This window comes from Suillus fuscotomentosus (genome assembly GCF_016647785.1).
Source record: "Suillus fuscotomentosus strain FC203 chromosome Unknown F5891scaffold_19, whole genome shotgun sequence".
Lineage (NCBI taxonomy): Eukaryota > Fungi > Basidiomycota > Agaricomycetes > Boletales > Suillaceae > Suillus > Suillus fuscotomentosus.
Genome location: NW_024539531.1, coordinates 338006 through 355526, shown reverse-complemented (window position 1 = coordinate 355526; position 17521 = coordinate 338006). Strand labels below are relative to the sequence as shown.

At 52.3% G+C, this 17521-nt stretch overlaps 4 protein-coding genes across 4 annotated transcripts; 2 read left to right on the top strand and 2 right to left on the bottom strand.

The window, feature by feature from the left end:
* Window positions 1–298: 298 nt before the first annotated feature.
* On the top strand, window positions 299–1378 carry F5891DRAFT_949805 (uncharacterized protein; the record flags this gene model as incomplete). Its single annotated transcript, XM_041374905.1, has 1 exon — window positions 299–1378. A coding segment is annotated over one exon (1080 nt), but the record flags the coding sequence as incomplete, so codon positions are not given.
* Window positions 1379–1776: 398 nt separating this feature from the next.
* On the bottom strand, window positions 1777–2495 carry F5891DRAFT_1172365 (uncharacterized protein; the record flags this gene model as incomplete). Its single annotated transcript, XM_041365584.1, has 5 exons — window positions 1777–1905; window positions 1963–2040; window positions 2115–2193; window positions 2245–2331; window positions 2458–2495. The coding sequence occupies 5 exons, from the start codon at window positions 2493–2495 to the stop codon at window positions 1777–1779; spliced, it is 411 nt and encodes a 136-aa protein (XP_041227530.1).
* A 703-nt stretch (window positions 2496–3198) lies between these two features.
* On the bottom strand, window positions 3199–3913 carry F5891DRAFT_979073 (uncharacterized protein; the record flags this gene model as incomplete). Its single annotated transcript, XM_041376837.1, has 2 exons — window positions 3199–3560; window positions 3646–3913. The coding sequence occupies 2 exons, from the start codon at window positions 3911–3913 to the stop codon at window positions 3199–3201; spliced, it is 630 nt and encodes a 209-aa protein (XP_041227529.1).
* Window positions 3914–11693: 7780 nt separating this feature from the next.
* On the top strand, window positions 11694–12450 carry F5891DRAFT_1127902 (uncharacterized protein; the record flags this gene model as incomplete). The annotated part of the gene is made up of 2 exons (XM_041364229.1): window positions 11694–12298; window positions 12357–12450. The coding sequence occupies 2 exons, from the start codon at window positions 11694–11696 to the stop codon at window positions 12448–12450; spliced, it is 699 nt and encodes a 232-aa protein (XP_041227528.1).
* Window positions 12451–17521: the final 5071 nt, after the last annotated feature.

The following is a 17521-nucleotide window of genomic DNA, read 5'->3' as shown; positions in this document are numbered from 1 at the left end:
CCATGTAAGAGTTGTGCCATGCGGTGCATGAGTTCGTGTACGTAGACTCTCAATGGCTCATCCCACATTTGCATCATGTAATAACCATTATTCCCATAGAGCCAGACCACATTATGCGACCTAAATGGAACAATGACTGTGGCATGGACCACCATAGCTTGTGGTCCACATACTTTGACCCAGCTTGGGCCACTGCTGTGGAACTTCTTCTGCTATTGTTCACGAGGTGTTAAAAGAGGGCCCCTTCAGACAGTTTCCTGTATCATTCAGCCATCATGGAGATTACCCCCGAGCTTCATTTAACGGCCTTCCCGCCGAGATCGTCGCCATCATCATCAAATATGCTGCAGAGCCCACCTTTGTTCAAGACGAGGATTTTCATCCGACGCATTCATACAGGACCGCTCGTAAACTTTGTCTTGTCTCCCGCACTTTGAGGCACTTTGCACTGCCTATAATGTTGCACACCGTAGTACTGGATTATCAGAACATGCCAGCTTTCTTGCATGCTCTACGCATGCAGAACGAATACGCTCAGACACATCCTGCTCTCCGCTTCGAGTACACACCTCACGTACGCAACATCTGGATCGGACCGTGTTTGGATGTGTGTCCCTCAGACGCTCCTGTGGACAGCAGCCTCACCTCTGAGCCTGTGTCGGACCTTGACCTCATCGCTCCAGTGCTCCTTGGCGCGTCATCGCTCGCAATCTACTTTTCATGTCTGAACCTCCTGACATCCTGCATAGAGCGTGCATGGACCCGTATGGACAAAAACATAGACAATGGAAGTTTGCCGCTTCCGTGGAAGACAAAAACATTGACGCTATCCAGGATGACCAGTGACTCATGGGAAATGGCGAAGCTTGCCTCAGGATCAGCCTTCTTGGCATCCATCACCCACTTTATCGCCCTCCCTCCCGAGGAGCATGATGCGTTGTTACACATCCTTTTGCGAACTAAACGCGCTATTGGACCTCAAAACTACGGTACGCCTCTGTGGATGTCGGACGTGCCGTGGAATTCTTTCGAGAAGTTAGAAAAAGTCTCTTTGGTTTTCCCCCGAGTCCAACTCCCGTTCGACATGTTTGCATATAACTGGAGAGCGGAGCAACACGCGGAAGTGTTGACGCTCCCTAGTTCGATGCTGAAGGGCCGGCGTGTGCCCGTGTTGATACGAGGGTCCAAAGGCACTGAAGAGGGTTCTTTAGACAATGATGCTGTTTTGTCCGGCGCAGATTGTATTTCCCTGAACGACGTTCATGTTGCGGTGTCCGATCGTCCAGTGCTCTTTTGTGGTTGTGATATTTGTCTCCATTCAGATTGGGAGCAAGTGTGGGCATCCGGGTTGCAAGCTGAAGGGAAATGGGGGTTGTGATACGATTGATATTAAGCATACGTAAATGTTCGCAGTTGGCTTCCTGTATCATGTACATATATACATCTACTTCTTGGCGCCGATCATTAGACTTGTCGATACTGTCGATATTTTGTTACTAGTATTCATGAACGTTAACCATAACACAAGCGAGCCGACTATAATTTCGAGGCTTAGTAGTGAGGCGCATATGTATCATGTTTGGGTTGGCTCGGAGTTTCTCGTGCAACGCGATCTAATTCATAGTACTAGTGTTGTTGGCAGAATGCTGCCATTCTGTCAGTGGTAATTGCCGACAAATTAGACTGCGAGACGTCAATAATTGTCATCGATGGTAACAGAAAAACGCTGAAATACAACAAAAACAGGATATCTAATCGTCCATGTCCCAAAAACCATCAGTGACCGTCATCGTTGGACGGAGACACACAGCAGAGGAACAGCACAACACGAGCCCACCATTTCGAGTTGTCGACGCGTTTTGCTTTGTCGCTAGCTCGTTCCGGCAGCCGAGCAACATACAGTGCCTGCAGATAAAACTTGAGACACCAGCTATTGATAACACATCCCCCCTAACGACATACCTTCTTGTCATCTAGTGCAGGAACGTCGACAACAGGAGGTCTGCGACGAGAGGAGGTACCAGGTCCCAGTGGATGTTGCTGAGGTTCGTTTGGTTCATCGGCGCTTGGTTGGGGACGGCGAAAGCGATGTGTAAGGCCAACGAAGAGCGCACGTGGACGTGATCTCCAGGATAGTGCAAAAGCATCGCGGAGACAGGGATCAGGGTGGACTCGACGGTGGGTAGTGGAGGACTAAAAATATGAAATCAGAGAAAGCAGTGAAAATGAATGGTGGTAACTCACAGGACCACCGCATTGCACGTTATCGAAAAAGCCTGGTGGCACTTGACGTGGGGCTGGACGGATGGGTGGACGTCGCGTAGCATTGGCCTGGAACGCCGACATCAGGATCAATATCAAGGTCAGAAAAAACACAGCGTACACCTGATAGCTTGTAATTGTGCGTGTGGGACATTAGCTTGTTTCATTCTTGAAAAGTCACAAGATGATACATACCTTGTTTTTGAGTCCAGATTTTTGTGCCTAACAGCCATTTGGAATGAGATTGCGAGTGGGGGTCAAGTTGGTACTCACCTCAGGTATAGACAAGAGATCTTCTAGGCCAGCTTTTTTGAGAATGGCTTGAATGTCCCATACACACGCAATTTCATCCTGCCAACCTGCAGTGGACAGCAACTTTCCATCAGCGGAAAAGGCCGCACAACTTGGGGCACAATTGACGTCATTTTTGTGTTGAAGAGGTGGCCCAATTTGGAGGTTTGTATCAAGATTCCAGAGACGCGCTGTTCCGTCCCAAGATGTACTCGCAAGGAGGCGGTCATTGGGAAATAAAGTGATGGAGTAGATAACTGGCGGGCTAGGCCGGCCGAGGCACGAGGCAGGCCTAGAATTAAGTCTAAGCGCAAAATAAGCGAGGTGGCTGTGACGGCAGGTAGAAGTTCGTTGCAACGACTTTAGATGACGGCACAAGTTGAGTAGAACGTTCTCTCGCAATGATAACCAGATACCAGCCTAGTTCAATTGGGAGAAATTCTAAGGATACATCTAACACGAGCGAGACTAAATACTTCGTAGGTAGGAAGGCTCGTGATTATTCTGACTAGAAAATACTGAAACCGGATTCTTCCTAAACGTTCTAGACGGTGGGTCTAGACCTTTGTCGCAAACGTGACGGTTCCTTACGCCTCGATCAAGGCAACCTGCCACACACTCCCCTCCAAGGGTGATCCACCCTTTCTACTTCCTCTTAGTCTTCTTCGACGCGTCCTCCTCTGCCCGCTTGCCCTTCTCCGTGCGGCGCTCCTCGCCTTCTTCGACGTCCATGGCGTGCTCTCTATTAGCCGGCTCGGTGGAGGAGGGACTGGAGGGCCCCGGGGTAGAGGTGGTGGGGGTGCGTGAGGCACTTGCCACATTGGCATGAGGGTGAGTCTCCTTCCTCATGTCAGGGCGTCCGCTAACCTCGGGTCGAGCTCTCTTAGCCTTACGTTCGGCGATGGACCGGTCGCGCCACTCGCGCTTCTTCTTAGCGGTCTCGAGGTTCATCCAGAGGGCCTCCTCCATGAGCTCTGCTCTGTGAGGGTTGAGGTAGCGCCCTCCTTCTGGTAAGCGCAGGAGCGGTGATCGGCGGGGTGGCAGCAGGTTCTTCTGCCCCGACGAGTTCTGTGATAGTGGGGGACGGGCCACTAATGGTGGGTCCCTCTGCTCCTTCTATGGCGAAGCGTGACGGGTCGGCTTCAGCGGCCGGCTGCATGTTGAAGGCCAACGCAAAGTCGTTGTAGCCGAACGGCGTGGCGTTCAGGCTAGCTGTCCCCGCCCTAAGGTGCCCGTCATATTCCAGGTACAGCCGGACGGTATCGACCAGGACAACTAGGTCACTGTCGCCGAGTCCGGCGCCCAGAGGGCTAGGGATAGTGTAACGGCGGGGTCCAATGCGTTTGAGGAGAGGTGCCATGAGCAGGAATAGGTGTGGAGAGATGGGTAGGCCGTAAATGTTGGTGGAGCGAGGGTTTGGGACAGGATTGGATTGGGGGGCCGGTGAGTTCGCGCCTGGTGTTATATGGTCGACGAACTGATCGGAAAATAAGTGTCCCAGGAACACTTGGGGGTCATTCTTTGGTGGCTCCCCGCCGCCGTCTCCAAGTTCTGAGACGTTGTCGACCCCCAGCAGCTGAAAATATTCTGCCAAGGCGTCAAGTTTTTCGACTTGATCGTAAGTCAGCCAAGTCTTGTCTCCTGTCTTCCACTGAATTTCAAAAACAGCGTCCGCTCGTCGCCCTTTGTGCGACAAGATTCGATCGATCGCCCATTCGGCCTCCGGCTCTCCAAAGTCTGCGATCTGCGTCTCTGTTCGCCCCGGGAACAACCTATCGTCGTTGGGGACATGCTCCCTGAGGTAGGATGAGTGAAACACCGGGTGAATTCCCCTCTGCTTGAGGCGGTCCGGCAGGTCTAACTTGAACGAATTGTTTCCATAGTCCTCAACGATTTTGTAAGGCCCGACGAACTTAGGTACGAGCTTCCTTGACGTCCCTTTAGGGAACGATATGTTTTTTGTTGACACATAGACCAGGTCGCCTTTTACAAATGGACAAGGGCGCCGGCGTTTGTTTGCCTCGCGGGTCTGTTTCACTCGCGCGCCAATTAGCGCGTCGTGTGCTGTCATAGCTGCGTCCTTCATTCGTTGGAGGTACACCCGTACACCCGGGTACTCTTTGGGTACGGGGTCTTCCCAGATCATTGCACGGGGAATCCTGCCAGAGTTGGCCACGAAAGGTGAGAGTGTCGTTGACTCTGACCGTGCCATGTTGATGGCGAATTCTATAGCTGACAACTTAGACACCCAGTTGTGCTGTCCGGGTCCGATTATCGACCGGAGCATCTGAACGATGGTGCGGTTAGCTCGTTCTGTCGCCCCGTCCGTCTGAGGATGATAGGCGCTGGACATCTTCAGCTTCACGCCAAGTAACTCGTGTAGTCGCGCCCAAAAGACGGACGTGAACAATACGTCTCGGTCACTTACGATGGCTTTCGGTAAGCCGTGGTGTTTATACACTTCGGAGAATACTAACTCGGCTACTTCCTTTGCAGTATAGGTGGTCCGGCTGGGCACTAAGTGCACCATGCTGGTCAAAAGGTCTATAATGACCGTTATGGAGTCGTATTCGCCGTCCCGGTCCCGGGATGGTGGTAATGGTCCTAGGAAGTCTATTCCAACGACTTCCCAGGGTTGAGACGGTGCCGGCAAGGAGTTGAGCATCCCATATGGTCGCTGATTCGAGGGCTTACTCCTTTGGCAGGTGCTGCATGACGTGCAGTAAGTCTGGACGTCTCGCGCCATGGTTTTCCACCATACGTGCTCTCGTAAGTACGATAATGTCTTATCCGCGCCTAAGTGCGCCAATATGGAGTGTGCCTGATCGATTACGGTCTCGATGAGCCTTCTGCCGTCGATCTTCACGTCCGGTAAGCAGAGCACTGTTCTGTCCTTTAGTTTGAGTCTGATTAACCCATCTTTCACTTCAAAGTTTCGGAACTCCTTGGGGGACTCCAGTACCTTGCTCATGAGGCCGTCCTTCTCATATTGGCCTTGCAACTGCTTCAGCAGTTCAGTTTCGTTGGGGTAAGTCACTGGGATTACTGCCACCGGTTCTGTCTCTGATTCGCCCGTTGGGTCAGTTTGCGTTTGCGTCTGTCAGGTTGCTTGGTCCTGACTCCCTCCCCTCCAGTCGTTCAGCAGGGGTTCGGGGACCACGCAGGACGAATCTGTCTCGTACCCGACGGGCGAACTCCTTGCTCGTCTCTGGTCTCCCAGTCTCCGCAGGGGGCAATGGCTGCTTGCCGCGCGGTGGTTTGACCAACCCGGTGAGTGGTTCTGTTGACGAACCGGTTGATCGTCTGGTCGTTGACCCTTGTCCGGCAGACGAAGCGATTAGTTGTCTGGTCGTTGGCCTAGGCCCTGTTAACGAACCGATTGATCGTCTGGTCGTAGGCCCAGGTTCGGCTACAGCTTTGGCCGCCATCCTGGCGCTCCTACGCTGGGGTGCTACATATGCTTCCACCCCCACCGACACTGGCATAGACACCAGGTCCGAGGCGTCCAGCACTGGTGAGTCCTCGTCGTGAGCCACATACTCACTGGCTGCTCTCACCGTCCCAGGCGCGTCAAAATCGTACATTCGAGACAACGCATCTGGCAGGATGTTGTGCTCCCCCGGCAGATACTCAATCCGGAAGGTGAACTCGCCCAGCTTCTCCATCCAGCGCGCCTGCCGGCCGGACAGTCCCTTCTGGTCCAGTAAGTGCACCAAACTTTTGTGGTCCGTCAACCACACAAAACTCACTCCTTGTAGGATGTCCCGGTGCCGCAGCATGGTCTCAACACCAGCCAGTAACTCCTGCTCGTGTACCGGATAGTTACGCTGCGCGGCGCTCAACTTCGCTGAGTAAAACGCGGCCACCTTGGCCTCCTGCCACTTCGGCCCCTGGGCCACGACCCCACCAACGCCAGTAGGGCACGCGTCGGTCATCATCCAGATGGTCGGATGTCCCGGTGCGTAGCTTAAGGGCACCCGGCTGTGTGACGCACACGCCGAGACATAGCGTTTGACATCGTCAAACGCTCTTTGTTCCGTCTCTGTCCAACGGAACGGGACTGTGTCCCCGCAAACCGCGGACAGTACACCCAAAGGTATACGAACTTTATATATGTCGTCCGCGAGATATCCCACTGATCCCACAAATCCTCGGCACAGGTCTCTATTCACCGGCACCTTCCAGTGTAACACGGTGTCCACCTTTGCGGGGTCCATGCGTATGCCATCGTCGCTGATGATGCGCCCCAGGATTTTCATTTCGCGGCACAAGAATTGCAGCTTCTTTTCACTCAGGTAAAGTTTCTCGCGCTTCAATATTTTGAGCACTATACTGACATGCTTAATGTGATCATCCAGCGTGTCAGAGTATATTATTATATCATCCAGATAGACGTCAAGAAAGATGCCGATGTGCTCCCCAAAGAGGTAGTTCATCAGCGCCTGATATGTAGCAGGTGCGTTACAGTCCCCCTGCTGCAGTACATGACTAACCATGTTGCCGTCCGGCGTCGTCATAGCCGTTCGCGGCACGTGTTCCGGCACTACCCGGATCTGCTCGTACGCGTCCTGGCCATCCATCAATGATCGGTACGGCTTCCTCGACACGCGGCGCAGTATGCCCTCCATATCCGGCAGGGGTGATGTCAGCTTCCGAGTATTCTTATTACGCTCCCTCAGGTCTACAACCGTCCGGAGCCGGTCCGTACCAGGCTTCTTTATAAACAGCATGGGAACCGTGTTTCCCGCGCTAGTCATCTGCCATCTCCCTGATGCGAGGTAAGACTTTCGCTTTTCAGCCCACTGGGGTCTCAACGGCTCAGGACACCTAGAAGGCCTCCAGGGGTACACTTTCCCCTCGTCTATGAGCGGGACCGTGTGGTTTATGGCCCTCAGCGGAGGTAAGTCCGTGTCTGATGCTTTTGCGCATACTGGTTGAGCTAACTCTTTCAGGTGTTCACGAGCTTGCTCGACACGTTCGCGGAATACGTCAGCCGCTCGCGATTCTAACGTTGATATCCCCGCGCCCTTCAACTTTTGCGGGTCCTCGGACCCAAGGATTAGTCTTGGTGGGTTCAACCCCACCATACCACTATGCTGATATAGGAACGGCGTGCCTAGTATCAAGTCATAACTTTGTAAGTTTATGACGTCAAAATATCTCTTATAGTCTGCGCCCTGATACTGAAATTTAACAGTCGTTCCGTAATTCACCTTGGACCGGGAGCCTTGGACTGCGAGCTGAATAGTCAGCGGCTTCTCGAGTACGGTGAGTGGTGCTTTCACTTGTTCGGCAGTCGTTAACGACATAAAATCGGCCAGGGAGCCCGTATCGATCAGTGCCCTCGCTGGGTGTCCATTTACGTGGACCATAACAACGACCGGCTTTGGTATGGCACGGCGAAAGTCCCATGCCACGGCCGCGTTACGTTGTAATGCGGGGTAAGTGCCCCGGGGTATCTGTACCCCATTCGAGCTGACTTCTAACGGTTCGTCTAGCTTCCCACCGGTGTGGTTCAGCCACTCCCACTGTAACAGGTCGCCCAGGACGTCACCCAGTTTCTTGTCGATGTCCTCCGGCTCCTCGGCGCCAAACAGGCGGGTAAGTCCTTCATATTGTGAATCGTCTCGTTCTAACGAGTCTCTATTCTGTTTTAAGGATGCTCGCAGCATCTGCCGCCGGTACCATCGAACGGGATGCCATTCCCATTCGCACACTGTGGCCCGGGGTACCCGGGCTGTGAAGGCAAGTACGTTATCCTTCACCTCGTACTGATCCTGGCTTACTCTAGTGCAGCAGAACCGGCTCTCCGTCGATTCTGTGTCGTCCTCCGTGGCGGGCTCCACGTATTCATGCAGCCACCACTCCAAACGCTCTTCTATAGGCCTTCCCATTGGGGGCCTCTTATCAGTGCGTCTTCGTTCTTTTTGTCTTAGCCGGGATTTAACTAATTTCAGATGGATGTTACCTAGGTGCATCCAGTAGGCTCTGTCCACCCGGTAGTCCGGATCCTCAAGCTTGGAGGAGTGAACTTCCATGCCCTCCACACAGGTTTGGTAATGGTAATCCCGGATGTAGTACTTCCCGTGCTCAATCCGGTACACGTGGAACTGGTCTGGGTCGTTCCAGGTTGTCTGATAGCGCCTAGGCTCTCCAAGGTTATCACCGGGGTACTTCACCCCAATTAGTAAGTCTTCTGCTCGTCGAGCGACGGGATCTCTGAATCTTCGGCTAGGCACGGATACGAGGTCATCCTCGTTCTCACTCCCAGTGTCGTTCAGAGGTTCCTCGTCAGTGTCCTCCGCCAGTACACCTACTGACCCCAAGAACATGACGTCTTGGGTGTCCGTTTCCTCCGCTAACTGCCTCAGTCGCTCGGTGTCCTCGTGAGGCACGTGAACCCCGAAGCTTGGGACTCCCGGAGGCTTATTAGGTGTGTCTGATTTAATGTGAGTGTTTTTCGGGCACTGACGCGATATGTGCCCACTTTCCCCACAGATAAAACATCTTCCTTCAGCCCGGCGACGTTCTCGTTCTGCCGGGCTCAGGTCACTCTTTTTGTAGGGCTCGCTTCTATTAGCCCCCTGCGATGGTTTGGACTCCCTCGGCCGGTCACCCTGCCGAGGTCGTCGATCTCTATTTCGTCTAAAAGGTGCGTCGCCTTTCTTTCCCTTAAAGGTTCTAACCGGCGTGGTAGCACCTGCGGCCACCATCGTCGTTGCTTTCTCCTTAGGTCCGGCCCTCTTATCTCGGCCGGTTGGCACTGAATGTGCTATTTCTATTATCTCAGCGGCCGCTTGCACCTCCTTGAAGGAGGAGATTTCCGGATTCAACTCCTTCTTCCAGAGCTCTCTCTGGATTTCAGAGTTCAGTCCGGTCCACAACCGGGTTACGCGATCACGCTCGTCAACGTCGCCGATCATATTCCAGAGCTCATTGAGCTCGTAGACGTAATCACGCACAGGTTTGTCGTTTTGGAAGCATCTTTTTAATTTTTCGCGTTGCTTAGTTCTAAAATTTATAGGAAAGCAATAATTAAACATTTCCGTGAAGAACTCGCGCAGCCTCCAGCGGTAAGGGTCCCCCGATACCTCTCTTATGTAGAACTCATGCGCTTTTCCTTTTAGGAAATGAGACAGGACGAAGGCCCTTTTCTTGGACTTGACGTGTCCGTCCTTCACATAGGCTGTGCCCTCGGTTATGAACCGATGGAAAGCCCGCGAGTCCACGGCTCCATCGTATGTGGTAGGTGCTATTGGTTTTAACGTCGTTTTCTTGCTCTTAGAACGTTTTCTAGAGGATTTTCTTCGCTTCCTCCTTGCGTCGTCGCTGCTAGAGCTCGACGTGTCCGAGCTCGAGCTTGAGCTCGAGCTCGAGGACGAATCGGACTCGTCGCTATCGTCCTTTCCCTTTCCAAGGCGTCCCAGAGCCTTCCCAATGTAGGATTTAGCTGCCACCTGCCCAACGGGCTCCATAGCCTGCGGAGTACGCCGGCGTTCCCTTCTGGACGTCTCCGGGTTTACTACTCTGTTGACTACTTTCTCAACGGGGTCGATCCGGGCTCTAGCAGGCTCCTTATCACTGGCGCGCCGTGCCCCCTTCAACTTAGAGGTGAGCTCTTTCAATTTTTGTTCATACTCTTGTCTCACGCGTTTCTCGGCCCTTCTGACCGCCTCATTAACCACTTGCTGCTCTCTCGCAGCTCGGGTGAATATATCGTCGGGCTGCTCGTCGTTGCTTGCCGACGGCCGACCTGGGTCAGTGAGTGACCCATCTTCTTCCGACACGTAGGCCGAATCTGATGCATCTGCTAGGGTCTTAGCTGCCTTATACGACTCGAGGGCAGCTCGCTGCTCCTCGATGTCGATTTCTTCATCACTGTCCAGGGCGCCCCAGTTTCCTGGGTCCGCGCCCTTGCCTTTGGAGGGACCAGCGGTCTCAGGTCCTCGGGTTGTCCGGCGGCTGGACGTGCATCGTTCAAGATTGGCCTCGCGTCGGTTCAGCTTCTCTTGTTCAGCTTCGGTAAGGCTCTTTTTGGCCGCGTTAACTGTTCTAAGTTGCTCGACAGTGAGCTCTCCAGGTGTCTTAGCCTGTCCTGTCAAGTCCTTCGAACCACGGCGGCTCCTTCGGCCCACCGTGGTCCATGGACGGTCGTCACCGTCGTTGCTCTCTGTGGAGCTCTCACTTCCCTCGTCAGCTGTTCGAAAGGTGACGTGATCATTCGTTCCTCCAGCTGGGGTACTAACATTGTCATTTGCTTTGGCAATGCTGCCGTCTAGGTCTATTATATTCTCCTGCTCGACCCTCTGGTCCGACGCAGGGCTACTCGCACGGACCACCTCGCTGTACGAGCGAGCTGGTCTTGGTGCGGGAGGGCTCTCAGCCTCGGTCCCTGGAGACCCTTCCACTGAGGTCAACGGGGACTCGGCAAGCGCAGGAGTTCTGGCCGTGGGGCCGGAACCCTGCTTTGCCTTTTGTGCTAGAGTCATAATGTTAACGATAAAATTCCCGTAGTCGTCTCTCACCGGTTCGTTCTTCACACTTGCGGGGGTAGAAACTGAGCTAGCTCTAGCGCGAGTGCGCGAGCGCGTATTATAGGTCTTCGTGGATGTTATCTTCGTCATCGTCACGGTTCGAGACGTGGTGGGCCAGACCAGTCAGCGAGTGTGACAAAGGGTTTTATGAGATGAAGCGCTTGGTTACAAGCAAGTTAGGATAGGAATGGGGAAGGTTAAAAAATATGTGACGGCAGGTAGAAGTTCGTTGCAACGACTTTAGATGACGGCACAAGTTGAGTAGAACGTTCTCTCGCAATGATAACCAGATACCAGCCTAGTTCAATTGGGAGAAATTCTAAGGATACATCTAACACGAGCGAGACTAAATACTTCGTAGGTAGGAAGGCTCGTGATTATTCTGACTAGAAAATACTGAAACCGGATTCTTCCTAAACGTTCTAGACGGTGGGTCTAGACCTTTGTCGCAAACGTGACGGTTCCTTACGCCTCGATCAAGGCAACCGCCACAGTGGCGTAGCACCTCTTGGTTCTGCCCACCTCGCAGCTGAGACACTTTCGTCAAAAGCTCACTACTCTAGCTTCATCTTTTGCATACAAGACTCACGAAATACCGTACTATTAATGGAAGATCCTAACTTGGCAGTAAGGCCAGACTTCACATCACAAGAACACGAAGCTTCGCGGCGTCAATTAGTAGAAGAAGGCCTCTCGAATGAAAATGCAGCTCGGACCTTAGCAGCACTATGGACCTTAGCTAACAATGCCGAGAAAGACCGTTGGGCACTCAGACAATGGCGCATGATAGAAGCCAGGCAAAGAGAAGAGGACGAAGAGGAAGAACGTCAGCAACAACGCAAGGAGGAAGAAGAGGCTGCACGTCTAGAGGAACGGAAGAAGAATAAAACTAAGTACGCGCCCATAGTGCGCGGAAAAGTACCTTCCGACCCCACTGTTCTTCCAGCACAATACGCTACAAGGAAGATGAAATCCGGAGACTACTGCGAGCTCCATTATTTCACCAACCGTGGTCTCGAAGACGCGAAACTGTCCAACTTAATAGCGGAACCGGAAGCTATGGTAATGCTACCAGCAGCAGACGGTCTACACTCTTGGATCCCAGCAGCGGCAGTAAAGGACCCAAAAGCGGCTCCGGTTGTGAAAGACGAGAATCTGTCTTGGGAAGAATTCAACGAAGCCGCCCCTCGCATGATCACAATGATGAAATTGTACGACTGGCCTGATGACCGGACGGACATGCATATACAATTTTGGTCTGCTCTACAGACACATCGTTGGCGCCATTCACCAGATCAGCTCAAACAACGAGCGCTACTACTATATCAATCCCAGCAACGACGACGCTGGCATCAGACTATAGGAACGGCGCAAGGATGGAGCCTCGAAGACCTCAATCAAGATTTAATTTTCGAAGCGAGAGAAGAGCTGTTCAACGAGAAGAGAGAAAAAGAAACGGCTATTGCTATTCAGGTCAGTAATGACATCGCGGATCCGCAGCCATTCCTAACGAAAAGTTTCTTAAAAAAAAAAAAAACATTCTCGCATATTAACACTTACAACTCGTTGTCGTCGTACAATGTGTCTTTCCTGTCGGCCAATCATGCGCCGACAAAATGGGCTTGTACGAAACTGTACTCTCCCTGGCCATCGCGCGCCGTTTCTCGTACACTTGGCCATCATGTGCCTTTACCCCTTGGCCATCGCGTGCCCCTGCCCCCTGGCCATCGCGTGCCTTTTACCCCCTGGCCATCGCGTGCTTTTACCCCGGCCATCGCGTGCTTTTACCCCGGCCATCATGTGCTTTCACCCCGGCCATCGCGTGCCCCCCTTACAACCTGGCTATCATATGCCTTGTTCCCTCACGGCCATCACGCGCCCAACTCAATTAAATTAAAACACTGGGAACTACATGGTCCCACTACGTGTCTCTACAGCAAGCGGCAGCAGCTTTCGTAACAGCTCAACCGCAGTACCTCGCAGCTTCGCAGAAGCGACCATATACTCCTGCAGAGGACTATTCGTCCAGCAACAAGAAGGTACGAACAGTCCGTCCCACTGTCAATGCAGGCCCATTACCTTGCTGCGCAGTCTGTCTGGGAAGACACCCGCACCGCACCATCGAGTGTACGGCCAAGCAGACATGGGACAAGAAGTTTGAGACCTGCGCAGAGCGCATCCGCAAAGGCCTTTGGGCTAAGGACGGGAAGCAACTCTGTACCGCTTGGCAGAGGGAGGAAGGATGCACAACGCCAAAACACGATGCGCGCCACGCCTGTTCAGGCTGCGGAGCTGCTACGCACGGCGCCCAAAGATGCCCTAGAGCGCAGAAGGCAGATACCGCTGACGCCATACAAGGCTGATGCATGGGAACAGGAGCTTCGAAGAGCAGGACTTCTTGGACGTTTCGCCAAGATACCAAATGGTCTCCGGTTAGGTTTTGAGATAGATTTTCCTCCTGTCAGCGTTATGCAGGTTCCACCAAATAAAAGTTCGATTACCGAGTACCAGAACGAGTTTGAAACTATCATCCAAAAAGAATTGGACAAAGGAAGGTACATTGGACCCTTTCGAGCTGAATCATTGGAAAGTCTCATAGGACCGTTTCAATCGTCGCCGCTGTCCATAATCCCTAAGCCGGGCAAGCCAGGCAAATTCAGGATAGTACAGAACTTTTCCTTTCCAGCATCCCCAAACGTTTCACACCCTAATCCCTCGATAAACTCCTACATTAATGCCAGCGACTTTCCGACGACATGGGGCAAATTTTCGAACATATATCTAATAATTGCAAGTCTTCCCCCAGATTCAGAGGCAGCCACAAGAGACGTGGCGGAAGCGTACCGGACAATCCCACTGCGCCCCTCGCAATGGCCGGCAGGAATAGTAAGAGTATCAGACTCCCACTTCTGCATCGACACATGCACTGCGTTCGGAGCCACCCCTTCGGCAGGAGTATACGGGCACATAGCAGATGCGGGCGCCGAAATCTTTAGGAACAACGGCATTGGCCCATTAGAAAAATGGGTAGACGATCATATCTTTTTCAGAATCAAAAAAGAGTACTTACAGCCGTACAACGATAAGAGAAAGAAGTGGAGTCAAGTCTTCGCGAAAGAAGGGATGAGACAATCTGGCGCAAGGCTGTGGTTCGGCGACACATGTCAGGAAACGGGAATACTGGAGGAATTGAGCGAAGACTGTTCAAAACCTCTACAGGACCTTTCATTTCGCTCACCGAGATCGAAACACGACGAGCTTTTTGCTTTTAGCTTGCAAGATATTGACGAGTTGTCAATTATCCTAGGCATTATATGGGAATTGTTGAAAGACCAACCGTTCTCGTCGACGACAATCTATATAGGATTCCTTTGGGATATCGGACGAAGGATAGTCTCACTAAGTCCTGCAAAAGTAAGCAAATATCTGGCAGCAATCGATGAATGGAAAAGGAGACCAGCGCACGTTTTACAAGACGTACGAGAGCTATATGGCAAGTTACTACACGCGTGCCAAGCAGTACCACGAGGCAGGGCATACCTAACAAGCCTCGAGGAGATGCTTTCCCACTGCGGCGCTAAGCCCTTCCTTCCGCATCGAGCAGGAAGCAGGGTGGCGAAGGATCTAGAATGGTGGGCTAGGCTACTTCAGTCCGGCGGTGTAAAACGAGCAATTTACCCATCTCTCAAACTCGAAAATCCTCTCGCATTCTCAGACGCGAGCTCAGGAATTGGAATAGGCATTGTAATAGGTAACTACTGGAGGGCCTGGAGGTTAATCCCAGGGTGGAAAACACACAATGGTCAACGAGACATCGGATGGGCGGAGGCAGTGGCTTTCGAACTCCTCGTATACACTCTCACCTCTCTGCCTAGCATTGGCAGGCACGTCGTCGTCCATGGAGACAACACGGGCGTCGTTGAAGGATGGTGGAAGAGGAGACACAGAAACCGAGAAGTCAACGAAGTCTTTCGTAGAATCAACGAGTTTATTCACACTCTACCCTACCCTTACGACGTCGTCACTACATACGTCCCAAGCGCTTCCAACCCAGCGGATGAACCATCCAGAGGAGTATACGGACCAACAAGCCTTCTTCTTCCCCCAATCAGCCTTCCAACAGAGCTTGGTACCTTCCTCATCGACGCTACAGAACCGCTGTCTGCCACAGAGCTCCGCCTCCTGCGCGATGGCCATTACTCCACTCCAGCAGCTAAAGTTATCAACCGCAAGCTGCTCAGACAGCAAGCTGACGAACGAGCAAGAGAAAGCCGTTCCGAAGAAGAAAGCTTCATCAGTAGCGCGCTCAACGATAACGAAACATAAGAACTCACGATTCGGAGCACCGCTACCAAATGTAACAGATACTTCCCCCTCCCCCATTCCCCAGAACTATAGACTTAATTTGACACCCAAACCTTCTACCCTGCGCCCACATTGTCTTGCGCGAGACCGACTAAGGCTGTGGTTACCAGCGGGAGATAGTACAAGACAAGAAATAGCGGTAACCCCGCAGTCTCCTAGACACGAAATTTCGGAGGCGCAGTTGGAACGAATCCTTGACGTCATCGGGTCGTCATGGGCGCAATCGACGAAAGAAACGTATGGGGCGGGTTTGCTGGTGTTCCATGTGTTCTGTGACACAAACAGAATCGCGGAAGAGCACAGATGTCCAGTTGCTCGCAGTCTCCTCCTAGATTTTCTCTGCAGTTGCGCAGGGTCCTACTCCGGATCGTCGTTAGCTAACTACGCGGCAGGTCTAAAAGCCTGGCACTTACTTCATGGAAGGAGTTGGTTGATCCCACCCAATGAGTTAAAAGCGGTGCTAGATGGAGCTGCGGCGGCAGCGCCTGAGTCGTCCAAGCGTCCTAAACGGCTACCATTCACACCCGCTTACTTAGCCATCATTCGCGAGCACCTAGACCTCAATTCACCACTAGATGCGGCCATTTTCGCGTGCTTGACGACGACCTTTTATGCAATAGCAAGGTTAGGAGAGTTCACGGTAAATGCAATCAAGGAATTCGATCCGAAGAAACATATAACGAGATCCGGCGTATCCAAAACAGCAGACCGCAACAGTCTGCCAGTTACGAAATTCCACCTACCATGCACTAAATGTTCTCCAAACGAAGGAGAGGACGCATATTGGGCAATGCAGGAAGGGCCGTCAGACCCTAGCGCTGCATTGGAAAATCACTTGAGAATCAATCCAGCAAACAGTGATGCGCACCTATTCGCGTGGAAACACGCCAAAGGACTGCGTCCTTTATCGAAGAAAGAACTATTGAAAAGAATAGCATCAGCAACAGCGGCAGCAAACCTACCGGAACTAAAAGGACACGGACTTAGGATTGGGGGAACGTTGGAGTATCTTCTGCGCGGAGTGCCTTTCGAAGTCGTGAAAACGATGGGAAGGTGGTCTAGCGAAGCGTTCACACTATATCTCAGAGAGCATGCTGTGATTCTCGCACCTTACATTCAGGCATCACCAGTACTGGAACCTTTCACGCGATACACCATCCCCCCAGTCCGGTGAAAAGAAGCACTTCTCCTAGTTGAAAGGGCCCCAAGCTTCGCTGAGTGCGTCGTAGTTCTCCTAATACATGGGAACACAGCTCACCTGACGCCTTAGGCACGGACCCATGTTTCGGGCCGGAAAGCCCCTGCGGGGCTTTCGCCCAAAACAAACAAACAAGCAAACTAACAAACGCATCCAACGAAGTCCCATCACGTTGTAGTTTCAGTAGAAAGAGGATACCGAGTCCGTAGATCGAAACCTAGAAAGTAGGATGAGTTTGTACAAATACAAACAAAGACACCAAGCTACGAAAAGCGCATAGAACGTGTGTAACCCTCCAGAACAGCGATCTGCTGCCATGTGGTAGTGTCGAATATCTTAATCGAGTATTCAACCCCCCTATTGCGGCAATAAGCTTCTTTTCATCCAATGTCCAGGTTAAGCTCCAAACTGGTTCATCGAGTTTGATCGTGGGCAACAGCTCGCCCGTCTTCGCGTCCCACATTTTGAAACCATGTTCTTTATATCCTCCTGTGGCAATCATTGATGCCTCGGGTGAGTAGCTCACTGTGTACAGACGTTGGTGTCCTGTCTTGATTGGATTCAGACCTTCGACTGGTTCGCCGCTCTCCACATCCCACACTCTTACCGTCCCGTTCTTCGATCCGCTCACAACTCGCCCACCATTTGCACTCCAGCACACTGACTCCACAAAATCAGTTTGTCCTTTCCATCTGACGACAACCTTCCCTGTCTCGACATCCCACAACCTCACTGTTCCGTTCTCGCTTCCGCTGGCAATAGTCTTCCCATTCGGAGATAATGCCATGGTAGTCATTGCTGCTTTATCATCTTCATCTCGCCACTCGTCACCTATCTGTGCACCGCTCTTTAGGTCCCATAGTCGCAGTGA